The sequence below is a fragment of the Balaenoptera ricei genome, chromosome 20 (genome assembly GCF_028023285.1).
Source record: "Balaenoptera ricei isolate mBalRic1 chromosome 20, mBalRic1.hap2, whole genome shotgun sequence".
In the NCBI taxonomy this organism is placed as follows: domain Eukaryota; kingdom Metazoa; phylum Chordata; class Mammalia; order Artiodactyla; family Balaenopteridae; genus Balaenoptera; species Balaenoptera ricei.
This window is the reverse complement of record NC_082658.1, coordinates 6,594,963-6,610,628: the sequence shown is the minus strand read 5'-3', so window position 1 is coordinate 6,610,628 and position 15,666 is coordinate 6,594,963. Positions and strand designations below refer to the sequence as shown.

General features: G+C 56.1%; 1 protein-coding gene and 1 non-coding gene across 4 annotated transcripts in view; one reads left to right on the top strand and one right to left on the bottom strand.

Moving 5' to 3' along the window:
- Nucleotides 1–1,443: 1,443 nt before the first annotated feature.
- Nucleotides 1,444–15,666, bottom strand: part of TTYH2 (tweety family member 2) — a 38,844-nt gene continuing 24,621 nt past the window's right edge. For 2 of the 3 annotated variants that reach the window (XM_059907890.1, XM_059907892.1), the window contains 8 exons: nucleotides 12,428–12,497; nucleotides 12,104–12,159; nucleotides 11,520–11,612; nucleotides 11,210–11,302; nucleotides 9,479–9,621; nucleotides 8,652–8,834; nucleotides 8,108–8,186; nucleotides 1,444–3,231 (listed from right to left, as the gene is read on the bottom strand). In XM_059907890.1, the coding sequence (XP_059763873.1) occupies nucleotides 3,151–3,231; nucleotides 8,108–8,186; nucleotides 8,652–8,834; nucleotides 9,479–9,621; nucleotides 11,210–11,302; nucleotides 11,520–11,612; nucleotides 12,104–12,159; nucleotides 12,428–12,497 (798 nt within the window). In that variant the 3' untranslated portion in view covers nucleotides 1,444–3,150. Of the gene's footprint in view, nucleotides 3,232–3,255; nucleotides 5,269–8,107; nucleotides 8,187–8,651; nucleotides 8,835–9,478; nucleotides 9,622–11,209; nucleotides 11,303–11,519; nucleotides 11,613–12,103; nucleotides 12,160–12,427; nucleotides 12,498–15,666 lie in introns of those variants that run through there. The other variant, XM_059907891.1, reaches the window with a different exon arrangement.
- LOC132356270 (small nucleolar RNA SNORA35) lies at nucleotides 3,891–4,019 on the top strand. Its single transcript, XR_009499794.1, has one exon. It is a non-coding gene; the product is annotated as a small nucleolar RNA SNORA35 (small nucleolar RNA).

The window sequence follows — 15,666 nt, the reverse complement described above, 5'->3', positions numbered from 1 at the left end:
CGTGTCCCCTGCCTTGGCAGGCGGATTCTTAACCACTGCGCCACCAGGGAAGTCCCAAGTTTTAATTTTTTTGAAGAACCTCCATCCTGTTATCCACAGCAGCTGTACCATTCCACATTCCTACCAACAGTGCACAAGGGACCACTCTGTCTGCCGCTCCATAGGGATAAGCGTGAATGACAGCCTCAAACACACGCCTGTTCCCGGCAAAGGCTTGAAACGCGGTCGATTCTGGGAGCACAGCCGCTGCCTGGAAGTCAACAGTAGCTGAGGCCCATGGGCGGGGAGCTGGGGTCGGCCTGCCCAGCCCTCCCAGGCTGGCCCGGGTGTTCAGCGAACAAATGAGATGCTGCAAAGAAAGCTGGAAAGGCGCCTCCCAGGCGCCCAGGCCCAGAGAAGCACCCCGTGCAGGTGAGGAGTTTAGGAAGAGAATGCAGCAAGGCCCCGCTGCGAAGCTGGGAGAGGTGGCCCGCCACACGACACCCGCCCCAAGCCCATGTAATGGCACAGAGGTGCCCAGCCGGGGCTCTGGGTTACACACTCCTGGCTCTGACACTCTCTCTGTTATCGACCAGGGTTCTTGGCCTTACCCAACCAGTAGAAATTGATTAGAGGTCAGACAAGAAATTCAGGCAAGGCTTTATTGGAGCCCCTGCTGCAGCAGGAGAGAGCGAAAACAGGTAACAGGTTCCCTTGCTCGCTCCCCGAAGGGGGGGGGGGGCGAGCTGGTTCCTTATATGGGGTGAGGGTGGGGATGTGTCCGGGGGTCCGGCTGGAAGGGCGGCTGAGGTGGTCTGTCCACCCCACTGGTGGTGCTGTGTGCAGGGGGCATGCGCAGTGCCCTGCTTTTGCTCCTGACACGGTTTTTGCTCCCAGCCCCTCAGAAGTGGCGGTTGGGTTTTTGGGGGTCTTTTTGTCCAGAATTTGCCCCAACTGCACATGCACGCAGTTATTTTTAGTCCCTTATAGTTTCTTTGTATTTTGTTGCTTGAGGAGACGTGTGTCCAGGTGTAAGCACTGCAGCAAAGGGCCCCAGGTCCAGCCTGTCTCAGCTCCAACTAAGTCCTTACTCTCTCTCTGCACCTCTGTTCTTTTATTTACAAAATGACCTCATAAGGTTATTATGAGGTTTAACAATTAATGAATACTTGGGACAGTCCTTGGTACACTGGAGATACTCAATAAATGCCACTCATTATCAGCAACCTTAGAAGCGATGACCTTTAAAGGGAACTTTGGAGACTCGAGCAGAAAGGCCTGTCCTTGGTCCCCAAGAGCAGCAAGGTCACCCGCCGGAGAGGCCCTGTGACATGCATTCAACAGCCCTGTCTTTCAATCCTTCATACTGAAACCTGCTCTGGAGCCCTCCCCGCGCATAACCCAGCCAGAAGGTGCTGTCAGGTACCCTCGTCATTCCCAAAGTTGAGGAAGTTGGAGACAGTGTGCATTTTAGTACCAGTGGTTTATTTCTCCCCCAGGTGAGGGCACACATGTATCAAGCAGAGGTGTGCCCACATGGTCCCTTCAGGAACCACCCAGGGATTCTAGTTTAGTTTACATGCATTAAAAACAACTCTAGTCGCCAACAACAAGTGTTAAGAAGCATCACCCTGATGTCGCCAAGTCCTGTCTGCACGTGACAGGGCCTCACGAAGGTGGGTTCGTGGTGCACGTATGTACAGGTGAATGGGGGGAGACAGAGTCCCGGCGGCCCCGTGGCCCCGCTGTCGTGGAGGCTTGGCTGGGGGCTGAGAACCACTCTGCTGTCGGTGTTCTGACCAGAAGGCGGCGCTTCCAAAATGGAAATGGAGCCCTTGTCCACAGCCACACTACCCTGCGCCCCTGCTTCGGTGTGCAGGGCTGCGGAGGCTCCCGGGCCGTGCACTCTTCGTCGGCAGGAGGTTGGAAGCACCAAAGACCCTAACCCTGGATCCTCAGCGGGAAGGATCGTGGGTCATTATTTCCTCCTGGTCTACAAGCTCCCAGCAGGTGTTGGTCAGGGGCTGGGGGACAATGGGGTGGGGACGGGATGGTGGGAGAGGTAGGGAAGACACCTGTCTTCACATCAAGACATAGTCAGCCCATTCTGCTAAAACCTTTTATGACAAACTTTCCTGAAGACAAAAGGGAGGGGGGAGAGTTGACCTGGGCGTTCAGCCAGTCTCCTGGACCAGACTCTGTTCATGTTCAGACTTGCCTCTTAGAGACTTTGTTCTCTCACAATGCCTCCCTCGGGGTGGGATGAACCCACATCCCCATCAATCAGCATCTTGGGACAGGATGTCTCACTGGTCTTTATTTTGGTAGACAAATCAGGTGGGAGGGATGAACCCCACATCTATAGTAAAAACCGGCTGTGCTGTGAGTTTCAATTCTTTGGATAATCAAAAATCTTTAAAACACTGGCAATAAAGAGTTAGAATTGCTTTCAAAGTGTCTGTGAATACCTGAGACTGTCCCTATCCGCAGTGAGCAAACTCACAGCAGCGATTCTGGAATGGAGGTGAGGCGACAGAGGGTTGCAGAAAGACAGGCCCACCCCTGCCACCTGGAAGCCCACCAGGCACGAGGCTCTGGTCCCCCAGCCTCCTATGCAGAGCCTGCCAATGCCTTCCCTTGGTGGCACAGGAAGAGTCCACCTGTCCCCGGGAGACTGCTTTGGACAGTGTCGGGTCTCATCAGGGATGTCATCTCCTGATCAGCCCTTCCACCTTTACCTGTGGGGAAATGGCACCCATCCAAGCAGCCAGGAGGAGGCACAGTCCAGGCAAGGGGACCCTCAAGCCTGACCTGGTCCCTCCTCACTGTCATTCACCACCTGGTGAGGGTGGGATGCAGGGGCAAACTGAACCAGGCTCCCAGCTTAGGGACGGCCAAGCACCTGGAGGGCATTTCCGGTGTGGAGGGGAGGTCAAAGGAGGGAGAGGCTGGTCCAAGTCATGGGTCTTCTGTCTGCCTGGGAATCTCAGCCAACCCCAGGCCGATTCTCCCTGAATCTCAGCCACTCCCTTGCGCCAGCAGAAGCCTTCCAATCCTGTAGGTCCACTCACAGTCTCTAGATGCCTTTGGTTTCTATGAAAGAAACACGCTTGCATTTGCCTTAGATAAAAACCAAAACGGATCAAGGAGGCAGGAACTCCCGAAAGTGTGTTAGGCTGGAAACTCATTCCCATAGGGCCTCAGGTGTTCATCTGCCACGGACAGGTAGGTGGCCCTCATGCTGGGAGAGTACTGTGGGAGAGAGGGGAGGGGACGGTCAGAACAGGGTCACACATCACCCGTTAAACCAGACACCGCACTAGCAAAAATGCTGGAACTTCTGAGGAAGTGCGAGCTGGGCCAGCCACAGCGGCCGGGCACCAAGTTTCAATGTCAAGGCCTCGTGGGGCTTATCAGAGGATAGTCGAGTGGCCCGGGCAGGCTTCGTGTTTGCCAATGCTGTCAACCCTGGGGCCGTCAGGACATCTGGGTCCCAGCCTCAAACTCAAGATGCACACGCCGACCAGCCACCGTAATGCACCACTGTGCTTAGGAGCCCGCCTAGCGGGCAGGCTGAGGGCACAGGCCCACTGACTCAGAGCTCAAATCCCAGCTGTGCACCGTGCTCATCCCATGACCTCGGCGGAGGTTCTCCTGTCACTCCAGGCCTCCGTTGCCCCACCTGCACGATGGACCTAAGAGCACTCAGCTTTTCCACTGAAAGGATGGAATGATATGAAGCAGGCAAGACCCCTAACACAGGGGTTCTCAAACTTGGCTGTGCATCAGAGACACTGCGGGGGCGGGGGTGGGTCTAAAAGCATCCTGAAACCTAGGCCACACCCACCAGTACTTTTTTTATGTGATAAAACACACATAACATAAAATTAAGCCTTTTGAAGTGCCGCCACCAGCACTGGCAAGTGACCCATTAGGTTCCTCCTTGACCAACGGGGCATCGAGTAGTGCAAAAGCAAATCCCTCCATAAAGCTGGGAGAGTCGTGCTGTGGGCTACACCTGCATGCAGGTGGGTACATATCTCCTGGGTCCTGGGACCCTGCCTAAGACAAGTAAGGAGGTGGAGAGCAAATCGAGCAGCTCAGTATCTGCTACTACTAGATAAAAGTGACGATGTCTGAATCAGCTTAATAGCAGGTGCTCCATAAACGTTATCACTATTATTGCTTATTATCATCATTATTACTAGCTGTGTAGCTCTTAGCAATTCACATTAACCCTCTTAGACTCAGTGTCCTAGTTCGTAAAACAAGCTTGACACTACTGGAATGATCTAAGATCGTCAGGGTGATTATATTACAAGATAAATTCATTTAAATTCGCTGGCAAACTGCTCATTAAATGTTAGGACAGGAGAGATAAGTTGTTTTCTCCTTTTGATGTGAGAAAAATGAGACTATAATTATCTTACAGAAAAAAAAAATAAATTAAGTGCCACCAATATTTTTTTGTAAGTTCTTCCAAGTGCAGCCAAGTCGGAGAAACACAAAGTTTAAGCGTTCATTCACAGGAGATGTTAGCCAGCCTCTGCTCGGAAGTAGAGACGCGGCTTCTTAGGTTAGCACATCCCACATCACACGTAGGACCTGAGATTCTGCATTTCTAGCAAGCTCCAGGTGCTGCTGGGCAGCTAACTCCAAGTAGCAATGCTCCACAGGACCCTGACTGTCTCCTAGCGCCAGGGATGTTTCCGGGGTCCAGGTCTAGGCCGTTCACGCCAGAGATGGACGAAGGCTTCCAGCTGGGGGGCAGGGAGTAGGGGCCTGAGACTCCTTAACCCAGTGGGTCTCAACCAGGGGCAATTTTGCCCCTGCCCAGGGGACATCTGGTTAATGTCTGGAGGCATTTTCAGTTGTCATGGCTGCGGGCTATGGAGTGGGGGTGCTACTGGCATCGCGTGGGTGGAGGCCAGGGACGCAGCTAAACCTCCGGCAGCGCACAGGACAGCTCCCGTGACACGCAAGGACCTGGCTCAAGTGTTGGTACGCCGAGTGAGGAAGCCTGCCCCTGAGCAGGCTTCAGGCTTTACCTGGGAACAGGTCAGAAATGCAAACCCCCGAGCCCCGCCCCAGATATCCAGCGGCCTGTGTTGTCACGAGTCTTCCAGGTGATGGATGTTCAAGAGTGAGACCCTCCTCCTTGAAGCAGTATTTTCCAAACTTGCTTGATGACGAGGTTCACCCGGGCTACGTCTGCAGTGAAGTCCCTGGCCTGGTATTTTTAAACAAGTGCCTGGGTCATTTTTGTCCATCGGGCCCAGGATACGGTGCCTGGAAAGACAGGAGGTGATTCCTAGAAAGCAGAGCTAAGGGAAAACACATTTCTAGCCGACGAGGGAGGAGTCTGTAGGTTCCGATGGCCTGGCTTGATATCACCCACCTTAGTGAAATCCCCAGTGTCCCAGAGATGAAGCTGGCAGGGGGAGGGATTTTCCGTACACCGAATGCACTGGGCACTGATGAATAATATTTAGAGCAGGTGCAGGGGGAGAGTGGGGAGCAGTCAGCTGTGTCCTCTTTATTGGGGCTCACGTCCGTATCCTCCACGCTGTGGCTTCCTTGGTCAGCAGGCTCAGCTGTCTCTTCATGCCTCTTGCATGTTAGGAGGGGAGGGGGGTCATCTCTGGGGCAGGTTGAGCTGGGTAGGGCAGGGCAGTCAACTCTGCCAAAGCAACTGGAGTTTCTGGGCTGGTCTCCATTATAGCGGGGGAAGGTTTAGTCTGTCCTTGTCCTTGCAAATAAGGTCAGTTCTTGATTATCTCTGCTAATGTCAGGGAGAGTGGCCTGGATCTTTCAAAACAGAAGGTAATCCGAAATTCATTTTTATTTGGCATCCCAGTGCCTCGAGTAATTTATTTTTCACAGCAGCGGATCTCCCCTAATTATGTTGTACTGAGATTAATATTAAAATCAATCTGCATTCCTGGGGTCACAGTAGCTGGCGGGAGGAAAAAAGGAACCCAAGAGGCTTCTGGTTTAGAGAGAAGCCAGCTTGGGATTTCAAAGGTGCCAACTCTGGAAGCAGGCTTGGACCAGCCGCTCTCCCTGCCTCAGGCCCCCAGGGAGCAAGGGCAAGGCCTGGGTCTAGTGCTGTTTGTAAAAGGACAGCAGGGAGGCGCTCTGGGCAAAACCCAGAAAGGTGGGGAGAGCCAGAGGGTCGGTCTGGGCACGACACTGCACACATTTGGGGCCGATCATCCTGCATGGTGGGCGGTGCCCTGGGCTCAGCAGCACCCCTGGCCTCCACCCACTAGATGCCAGTACCAGCGACTCCCCCGGTGTGACAACCAAAGATGCCTCAAGACATGGCCAAACGTCCCCTGGGGGAGCAAAACTCCCTCCTGGGTGAGACCCAGTGCTCCAAGGTAAGGCTCAAATGTCACCTCCTTAGACCGCGAAGGAGCAGTTCCTCCCTCTAGGTCCTAAAGCACCGTATGGCACTTGTTACAACAGCTTTCTGAGTCTCTCCCCCCCCCCCCCCGCCCCTGCAGACGATCCACGTCCTGAAGATGGGGGCTGGGTCCCCATCTCTCTTTCCGGGGTCCGGCACTGTGGTTTTCCCCAGGAGCACTTGCTGGATTCCCTGAGTGCACGTGAACATCGTGGTTCTCAGGGCCAAGGTCTATTTCATTAGTCCCCCGTCCTTGGGGCTCCAGGGCTCCTAGTTCACCAACTGGACGGCTCCTTCCAAACTACCTGGATGGGGCAGGTGAAACACCTCGCCCAGCCCAGTGAAGGCAGGGGCTCCTTCCCCGACAGACCCCTGGCTCAAGAATGCAGACTTCAACCTGGTCTTAGAGCCCCCTCTTTCTTACAAAGGCCACGCGTGGAGGAGGTGGGGTGGGAGGAGGTGGGGTGGGAGGAAGCTTGAGTGACAGCAGAAGGAGGGGGTAAAATAAATAGGCGGCTCAGTCTTACGGCACTTACTGCTTCACACAAACATGCTTTTGTAAGGATCAGTTTCTCCAATGCTCCAACCACCTATGTGGTGTGCTATTACATCCCCATTCTACAGATGGGGAAACTGAGGCACAGAAAGGTTAAAGTACTCGCCCAAAGCCACAGAGGTCATAAGCAATGAGCTGGCATTGGAACCCAGGCATTTGGTACTGGAGTCTGTTTTTTTTTCTCTTTTGGCCGTGCCACGATGCTTGCAGGATCTTAGTTCCCCGACCAGGGATGGAACCTGGGCCGCGGCAGTGGAAGAGTGGACTCTGTGTTTTTGAACCTCAGCTGTCTCTATTTGCAGCTCTGTCTCAGCCAGTAGTATGAGGCGACCCTCATACTTCTCCAGGGGCAGACAGCCGGCACACCCCTCACACCCTGATGTTGTGTCTAGGTCCCCTGGCTGGGGTGGAGGGTGGGTGGGAAGTGCGGACCCCACTTGGGCACAGCCTGGGGACGTCAGGAGCTGCGGGGAGGACTTGGGGCAGGCAGGTCTGGTATTAGCCCTCCCAGACCTGGCACCACAGGGGCCCCTGACCCTCTAGCCCAGGGTGTCAAGGTAAACGTAAATCTAAAAAGAAAAAATTTCCCCGGTGCAAAAAGGGAAAGAAATGCTTCTTTGAGCAGCATTTCCTTTAGAAAGCTGATCATCATAAATTACTCCTCTGTCCCTTTGAGAGGTGTATAAACCTTTTAAAGGCCAACGAAGGCTCTCAGCAGTTTTACAATCCAGGAACGTTTTCTTCCGGGGCTGGGAGCCATCTCTGAAATGGTAGCATCAGGAAGACTGTTCCCCATCTCCCTGGCAGTTAGTGAGCCCTGATGGCCACACAATTACCAGGTGGATTTAGGATGAACCAGTGTGACAAATGGTGCTGCCGAGTCCTATTGTTGGCGGACAGGAACCGTTTATCTTGAGGACAGGTATGGAATGCGGTGCGTCTACCTACCTGGGTGTGGAGGATGAGCTCTGACTTTACAGTCCCCTTAGCAGATAGCCTGCGACGTGCATGGCAGTCTGGTCTAATGCTTATCTGGTAACAAGACTGTTTCATTCTTTTCTACCTCTGTGGCGGGGAGTCACTGAGTCCGCAGGAGGTTTTTTCCTTCAATTATTCCCCCCTCCCCACAAGGGCAGTGCCTTTGCCCCGGGAGCCCAGGTTACCGTGGGCGGAGGGGAGCCTCTTCCAATGAGTGGCACGTTCTCGTAGCGTGGGTTCCCACCGAAGAGCACAGCTTGGTTCCTGCAGGGCCGAAAGGAGCGGGGAGTGCTCAGGCTGGGGAGGCCGGGTGGGGGGGTGTCTGCTCAGATTTCTACAGGAGGGTCCCGGGGGTGTGCAGATGGGAGATGGAAAAGGACCACGGATAGACGGGAGGGAGTGAGGGCAGGAAGACAGGGAGGCCTGGGGAGAAGGAGCAGATGGGGTGACGGCGCCAGGAGCAGTGTGGCCTGGAGAAATGCAGCTTCTCGGGCCTTCAACCTGCCCTGCAAGCTTGAGGCAAAAGACCTGACACCTGCAGGGGCTCTTCCTCCAGCACTAGATGCTCCCCGGGGGCCTTCCCACTGGCATCCTGGCTGCAGTGAGGGGACAGCGCTGGCCTCGGATGCCTCCTCCCCACCCGGCTCTCTGGACCCAAACGTGCTGCCCGCAGATCCAGCCCGATGTGCCGGGGGAGGTACCGGGGAGGCCCTGGGAACCCTGCCGTACATGTACTCCGAGACGGGGGCATTGGAGATAGTCTGGGCCGGGGGCTGCAGGCTGGTCTGGCTGCCCAGGCCGCTGCTGTAGCTGCAGAAGCTGCGAAGCTGCCCGCGAGGGGGGTTGTGGGCGGCGATGCGCCGGGCCTGGGGGTTGAAGGGGTCATCGTCGATGTCGTCGTAGTCTCTATCCCTGGAATGACACGTAGGACATGGCCAGCTGTGAGGGGCGAGGCAGGCTCCAGGCAGTGGGGTCCCGGCCCGCTTCCCAATCTTGCCTCTCAGGACTCTCCCTCTGGCCACAGGTGTCTCCTTGAGGTTCTTTGATATTACTCTGCTCCATTCCCAACTGCACATCCACCTCCTCCAGGCAGTCCACCATGCTGACCACAGGCACACGGACCCTCCCTACCCTGCTTCCTTTTCTCATCTACTCTCAAGACACTGAAATACCATCTTGTCTCTGTCTATCTCCTCAGTGAGACTATAGGCGCCCTGGTGCTACAATGTGTCCTTCTGGTATTCTGAGGCACCCCTCCCAGCAGCAGCATCACGCCACAAAGTCCTGCAGAGGAAGAGGCGATAAGCAAAGGATGCCAGGCTGTGGCATGACGCTGTCACCATCCTCGGCCCTGCTCCTGCCCTGGCCCCCTCCAACCTCCTTTTGGGGTTCTGTCTGGACTTTCAGGGATGCTTGGGCAGAAATCCAGCCAGCCTGTTGGGGCTGAATGCCTGGTCCCCCTGCTGCCCTTCTCCATCCCAGGTTATCAGCTCTCGGTTCAGTCACAGAGCTGAGCCTCCCGCCTCCTCCCCCAGGAAGCCGCCCAGGCAGCCCACCTGGTGGCAAAGTGCTTCCAGGCCCCTGGCCCCATGCAGATCATGGTGGAGAAGGCGAGGGCGGCCAGGAGGGAGAAGAGGCCGAGGTACAGCAGGCCCTTGAGGCCGTCGTAGCAGATGCCAGTGAGGGCGTCCAGGTAGTCCTGGCGGAGGAAGAGGGACACATAGCTGGAGGGGGAGTGGGACACAGCCTGGGGTCTGAGCTGGTCTCTGAAAGCCCCTCTCCCCCAGCCTGGACTCGGGATCTCTGCCCCTCCCCCATCCCAAGCACCTAGAACAGCCACTCAGGGTCCATGCTCGGGACCCCAACACCACGGGGCTTCTCGGGTTCTCTCTACAAGCCTTTGCTGAATACCTACTGTGTGCTGGGCTCTGAACAGGACAGATGAGCTTGCGGGGTGGGGGAGCCAGGGGGCGGGGGGCATTTAATCTGAGGCCAGGATGGCAAGGAGTGGAGTGTGCCTTGAGCACCTGAGGCAAAGCAGACAAGCTTGGTGTGCTCAGGAAAGAGGAAAAAGGCCAGCAGGGGACGGGTGAGATGGTACCAGGTCATGCTGGGCCTCGCAGGACAGGCGAGGAGTTTGAACTTTACACAAGGTGATGGGAAGACATGGGCAGGTTTGGGGATGGAAGGGATGTGATCCTATCCATTTTTAAAAGACCGCTCTGGCTCCCTGGCTGCCATATATGAAAGGTAAGGGGGCAGGAGAAAGTGGGGACCGGTTGGGAGGTCACGGTTGTCACCCAGGGGAGCGGGAGGGCGCTCGGACCAAGGCGGGAGCTGTGGAGGGAGAGAGAAGTGGACGGAGCAGGATATATCGGAGAGTATAGTTGTGAGGACTTGCTGAGGGATTGGATGTGGACGGGGAGGGAGGGTACTGGGGCGACTCCCATGTTCTCAGCTCTGAAGTCAGACTGCTGGGGTCGGAAACCCAAGCCCTTGAATTGATAGCTCTGGGATCTTCGGTAAGCTACTTTTTAGGTATACATATAGATAGATAGATAGGTAGATAGATACATCTGTCTATCTGCCTATCTATCTATCCATCTATCCATCCACATACATAGACACACACACGCATGTTGCTTATCTATAAAATTTCCCATGAAATAACATGTATCTCACAGTAAAACTGTGAGGACTCAATGACATGTTGGATATAAACTGCACAGAACAAGGCTGAACACAGAACCAAGGACTCAGTAAATGGCAGCTGTGAACATTATTACGAATATTTGCTCGAAATCCACACGGGATGTGAAAGCCATCGACGTGCACTGGCTTTCTGCTTTAGGGGAGAGAGGGCCTCACATACTCCCAGTGTGTTCCCTGCACGATCGTCTGATATTCCAAACTCCTAGAGATGACGCTGGCAATGAGAATGGGATGTCCACTTGCAATTCAGGAATTGGTCAGGTGACCAGATGGCTGGGAGTCTGGGCAACGGGGAACAGCCTCCTTCATACAGCTCAGGGCCCCCCAGCGTTCTAGAGGTAAACGGATCCAACTCTCCTACCCGCACCCCCTGGTACCTTTCACTGAGGCTCCCCGGCTCGGCTACTGGAGAGAATCCAGAAGCCAGGCACCTCTTCTACCCCATTCCCTGAGCCTGAAGGGAGCCCAGGCAATCACTCTCCCAGCCTCGGCAGTCTTCTCTCTGGGAAGATGTGGCCTGCTGGGGTGTCCCACCCCCCCGCCTTCCACCCGCACCCCCAGGGCCACCCCGGCACCTTGTGCAGCCCCCGGCAATCCAACATGGCCATCAGCTGGTGGAGGCTGGACTCGGATGAATTCAACAGGAGCTGGATTCTGAGCAGATCTTTCTGAAGCCGGAAGAAAGAAAGAGGCGAACATGCAGACAGACGGAGAGGCAGAGCATGAGCGCTGGGGGCAGGGCTTGTGGATAAAACCGCAAACCGCGGCTTTTGCAGAGAGGCCTTTAAAGCCGAAGGAAGCGGCTAGATTGCCGGGAGGGGACACTTTCTTTCCATAGCCTGGTCTGCGAAGCCCGGCCCTGTGGGAGGTGGCCGGCCGCCTTACCTCTGCCGTGGGGAAGAGCGGGACCGCAAACTGCAGCAGCCCCGCCACCTGGGTCTGCATACTGCTCAGCGAGCGCTGGAAGACGGTCAGTGCCTGGGCCAGGAGAGACCGAGGTCCCGCGTGAGCTTGGTTCCCAGGAGCCCCCGCAGCCACCTGATTCCCCGGCAGCCCCTCCCCCGCCTGCAGCCGCAGTCGCTGCCCGGATCCTGGCCCTTCCGGCTTACAGGAGGTCTTCCCCTCAGCCCTCAGGCTTCTCGAGAGCCGCACCATTCTCTTGCTTCCTGCTACTCTAAATGTCCTGCTGGGACAGCCTTGGGTGGGGGGGGGCTTGTGAGAAACGCAGAATCTTGGGCCCCAACCCAGATCTACTACACAGCCTCTGCCTGGTAACCAGCATTCAGGGTGACGGATGGACAAGCCCACTGACCAAGAGCACTGTCCCCTGCAGAGGACCCCAAAGAAGCAAAGAACACCCAGCCACTGCCACCTTATTGGTCAGTGCTGGGGCTTGGGGTCAAGAAGGAGCGAGCTGACCACCGAGGGGGCCTGGGGGCAGGGTGAGGGCTGGGCTGGGCGGGCCGTACCTGCTGGAAGGGGCTGCTTGTACTCTGACTGCAATACAGGTAATAACGGGTCACCTCTGCAAGGCAAAGACACTGGGTCAGGCAGGCGCTCACATGTGACCGGGTGCTCATCCATCCTCAGCGGCCAAGCCGGTACCTGAGCTCCCAAAGGAGGTAGCTTCTAAGAAATGACCCAGCGGTCCAGCTGGACCTGAAGTACAGGGGTGGGAGGCACTGGGTGACTACAGTGCTGAAAGGGGTACGTAGAGGCACAGTCTGGCTGACCACGGGCCTGGACTGAGCATCCTGAGTGGTTCTGACCACAAAGGCCCCAGAGCTTGTTACCTGTGCGGAGCTGGCCCTCCGTGATGTTCAGAATGAAGGCGTCGGGAGCCGCGCAGAAGTCGCCGGTGCCCTGAGCCGTGGAGAGACGGGAGGGGTGGAGAAAAGTCACATACCAGGGCCCTGGGAGGAACCGGGTGCCCTTGGCCCCAGGCACGGGGACCCCGCAGCTCAGACCTCGGTGGGCAAGAACAGTCAACAGCCATCCTCCCTGCGCTCGAATCCTGGCTCTGCCCCTGCCCAGCTCTGTAACTTTACAGACAAATGCCTTATCCTGTGTCTCAGCGGCCTCGTCAGTCACATGGAGAGAAAAACGCTATTCACCTAATGAATTAATCTACATAAAGTACTCAGAAAAGTGGCCAACAGCAGGCACTACCGTTAACTCTTATTTCCAAATGCCTCTTCTGGGATGGACCAGGGTCAAGGGTAAGCTGTGGGACGGACCTGGGTCAAGGGTAAGCTGCGGGATGGACCAGGGTCAAGGGTAAGCTGCGGGATGGACGTGGGTCAAGGGTAAGCTGTGGGATGGACGTGGGTCAAGGGTAAGCTGCGGGATGGACGTGGGTCAAGGGTAAGCTGCGGGATGGACCAGGGTCAAGGGTAAGCTGCGGAATGAGTTCTGTAGAGTTATTTGCACCATGGCCTCGTTTGCTCATCTCTATTTTATTTTTTGTCTCGCTGTTACCAAGTCCACCCCTGCTCTGGGGCTGTCCATCTATGAACCCTCCCTCAGAATCTCTTTCTAAAGAACTACATTGGTGCTGAATCCATCTTTGAGCTTTTGGGTGCAGGTCCTGTCATGATGAGATGGGGGACCAGGAAGAGCACGGGGCTGAGAGGACACGGGTTCCAGGCTCTGCCACTGCCGCGCTGGGGGATTGGGACACGGCAGTGCGGCCTGGCTAGGTGACCACCAAGGGCCCACAGGGCTGAGTGGAAGCACATCTGGGCCCTGGAAGAGGCAGCGGCAAGGAGGCCATCCTCTGAGCCAGGCCCTCCCCAGATCTGGCCTGGGGGGTGCAGTGGGACACTGGGTAGAGGGGGGACATCCACCTTTCAGAGCAGCCAGGGGAAGCTCTGGTCCTCTGGCCCGTTCCCAGGGGCACCCCTGCTCCAGTGCGTGCTCTCCAAGCCGGGGACTCCTCTCCACGGCCCTTTCCTGCCCGTGCCCTGTCCTCCTTCAGGAAGGGCTGCCTCAGGGGGCAATGCTGGAGCATCGCTCATTCATTCACCGAGTTGACAAATATTTATTGAGTACCTACTAGGTGCCACATGATGTTCTAGGCATGAGACACAGTGGCAAGCTGTACTATGGCACTTACGGTCTAGAAAGTGTGTGTCTGGGTGGGATTGGGGAATCAAATTCCCCTCCAGATACAGAGCTTCCACAGAGCCACATCAGTACATGCACACATGCACACATATACATGTTCACACAACCACATGCCTCAGGACCCTGGGAGAACCGTTTTATACTCAAATCACTAGGGTCCATCATCAGACTGGTTTATTATTATAAATCAGAGCTGCTGCACCAGCGGGTCCAGGGGTGCACCCTCACCCCCGTTACAGGAGTGGCAGAGAGAGGGGAGCCAGAGCCAAGCAGGGGGATGGGGAGGCCTTGGGAAACATGAAGAGTGAGGCCGCCATCTTGGTCTGGGTCACCCCCAACAAGTTTGGGATCCAAAGAACAGGAGGCCGCTGGCAGAGGCTCCACCAGGGATGCGCCCCTCACCCCCCCTCCTCAGGCCGGGCCTGCTCTTCAGACCCTCAGTGAGGATTCAGCCTTCCTATCAGTGAAGACAAGGGCCCGTATGTGCGTGTGCACGCGTGTGCTTTCTTCACGCAACGGGGATGGGGATGGGGGCGGGGGAGTGGGAGGGTGCGCCGAGCACAGTTGAAGTCACCCTGTGACCCTCCTAGAAAGGGAGTAAATGTGCAGTAAAGCAATGGATCCTTACTATGTGCCTCCCAGGGGTCAACCAACCCATCTCGTCCCAACAACAACCCTTCAAGGAGATTGCTGTTCTCCCCATTTTACACAAGAGGAGACAAGGAGACCAGAGGCCTGGGGAACTTCAGTTATGTTCCCAGGGCCCCCTGCTGGGGAGGGGGGGAGGGGATGAGGACCCAGCCAGGGGGTTCCAGAGGCCAGGCTCCTTGGGCTTGGAGCATATAATTGTAATATTTACCTAGTTATTTGCTTTTGTATTTGTTCAAAGTACTGGCTATTTTTATAAAATTCTCTGGAAGTTTTTCCTTTATTGATTGGAAGCAGATTATCTTTTGCACTATTAAAATAAGCTTATTATATGAAATATTTAAAAAAAAGAACCCTCACTGGGTTAGGGCCCAGTGAGGTGGGCCCACCGTCCCTCCGTGGCCGATTCCCAGGGAGACCTCGGCTCAGTCAGTGGTGCCCTGCGGCCAAAGCACCTGGGTGACCCTTTCCTCCTTCCTCTCCCGGAATCCACTTCTCCCCCTTCCTTCTCCTTGGGCGCCTTCTCTCCTCTCTGCCCCTCACCCTTCACCTCTGCCTTACACTCCTGACTGCACAGGGGGTGGTCGAGCAGATAAGGCTCAGCTCCCCAGCTCCCAGCTCCCTCCCCGTCACATTCTTAGGGGCAACGCTCCTGTCTCATGGAGGCCCTTTCTGGGGGACGGGGAAGGCACAGGGTGAGGCCACCCCTGCAGTGGGAAGGCAGTGCTGGAGCTCTGGTTCCACAGATCTCAAAAACAAAAACACCCCCCAAAAAACAGGCTCAGACAGCAGGGGCAGTGGCCGCACAAAAGCTCCCCACAATAGCCTTTGCGGGCCTCGCTCCTTCTCCCCCCACTTCCTATTAAAATGCAGCAGGATGTGCAGCCCCATCAAAGCCCCATTCACTCCCTGGCCCTCTCTCTCTCTCACACAAGGGCCTGACTAATCGAATCAGGGAAACGGCCTTTCTCTCCAGCTCCCTGTCATCCCGGGGCTCTCAGCTGGGAGTTGAAGTCCCCTCTGGGACGGAGCTGTCTCCCAAAAGGCAGCCCGCGGTGGCCAGCTGGAGGCCATCGCTGCTTTGAGAAGGCAGACGGGGGAAGGGCCCACCATATGCAAGCTTCTCTGGGCCCACGCTTGTCCCTGGAGGAGAGGCTGTCGCCAGGCAGCTGTGCGAGGGGCTCCGGCCAGCAGCCGCTCCCCCCAGACCGTGTACAGCCCGCCCAGCTCCAGATGACGGCAGGATGCATTTGAGCAT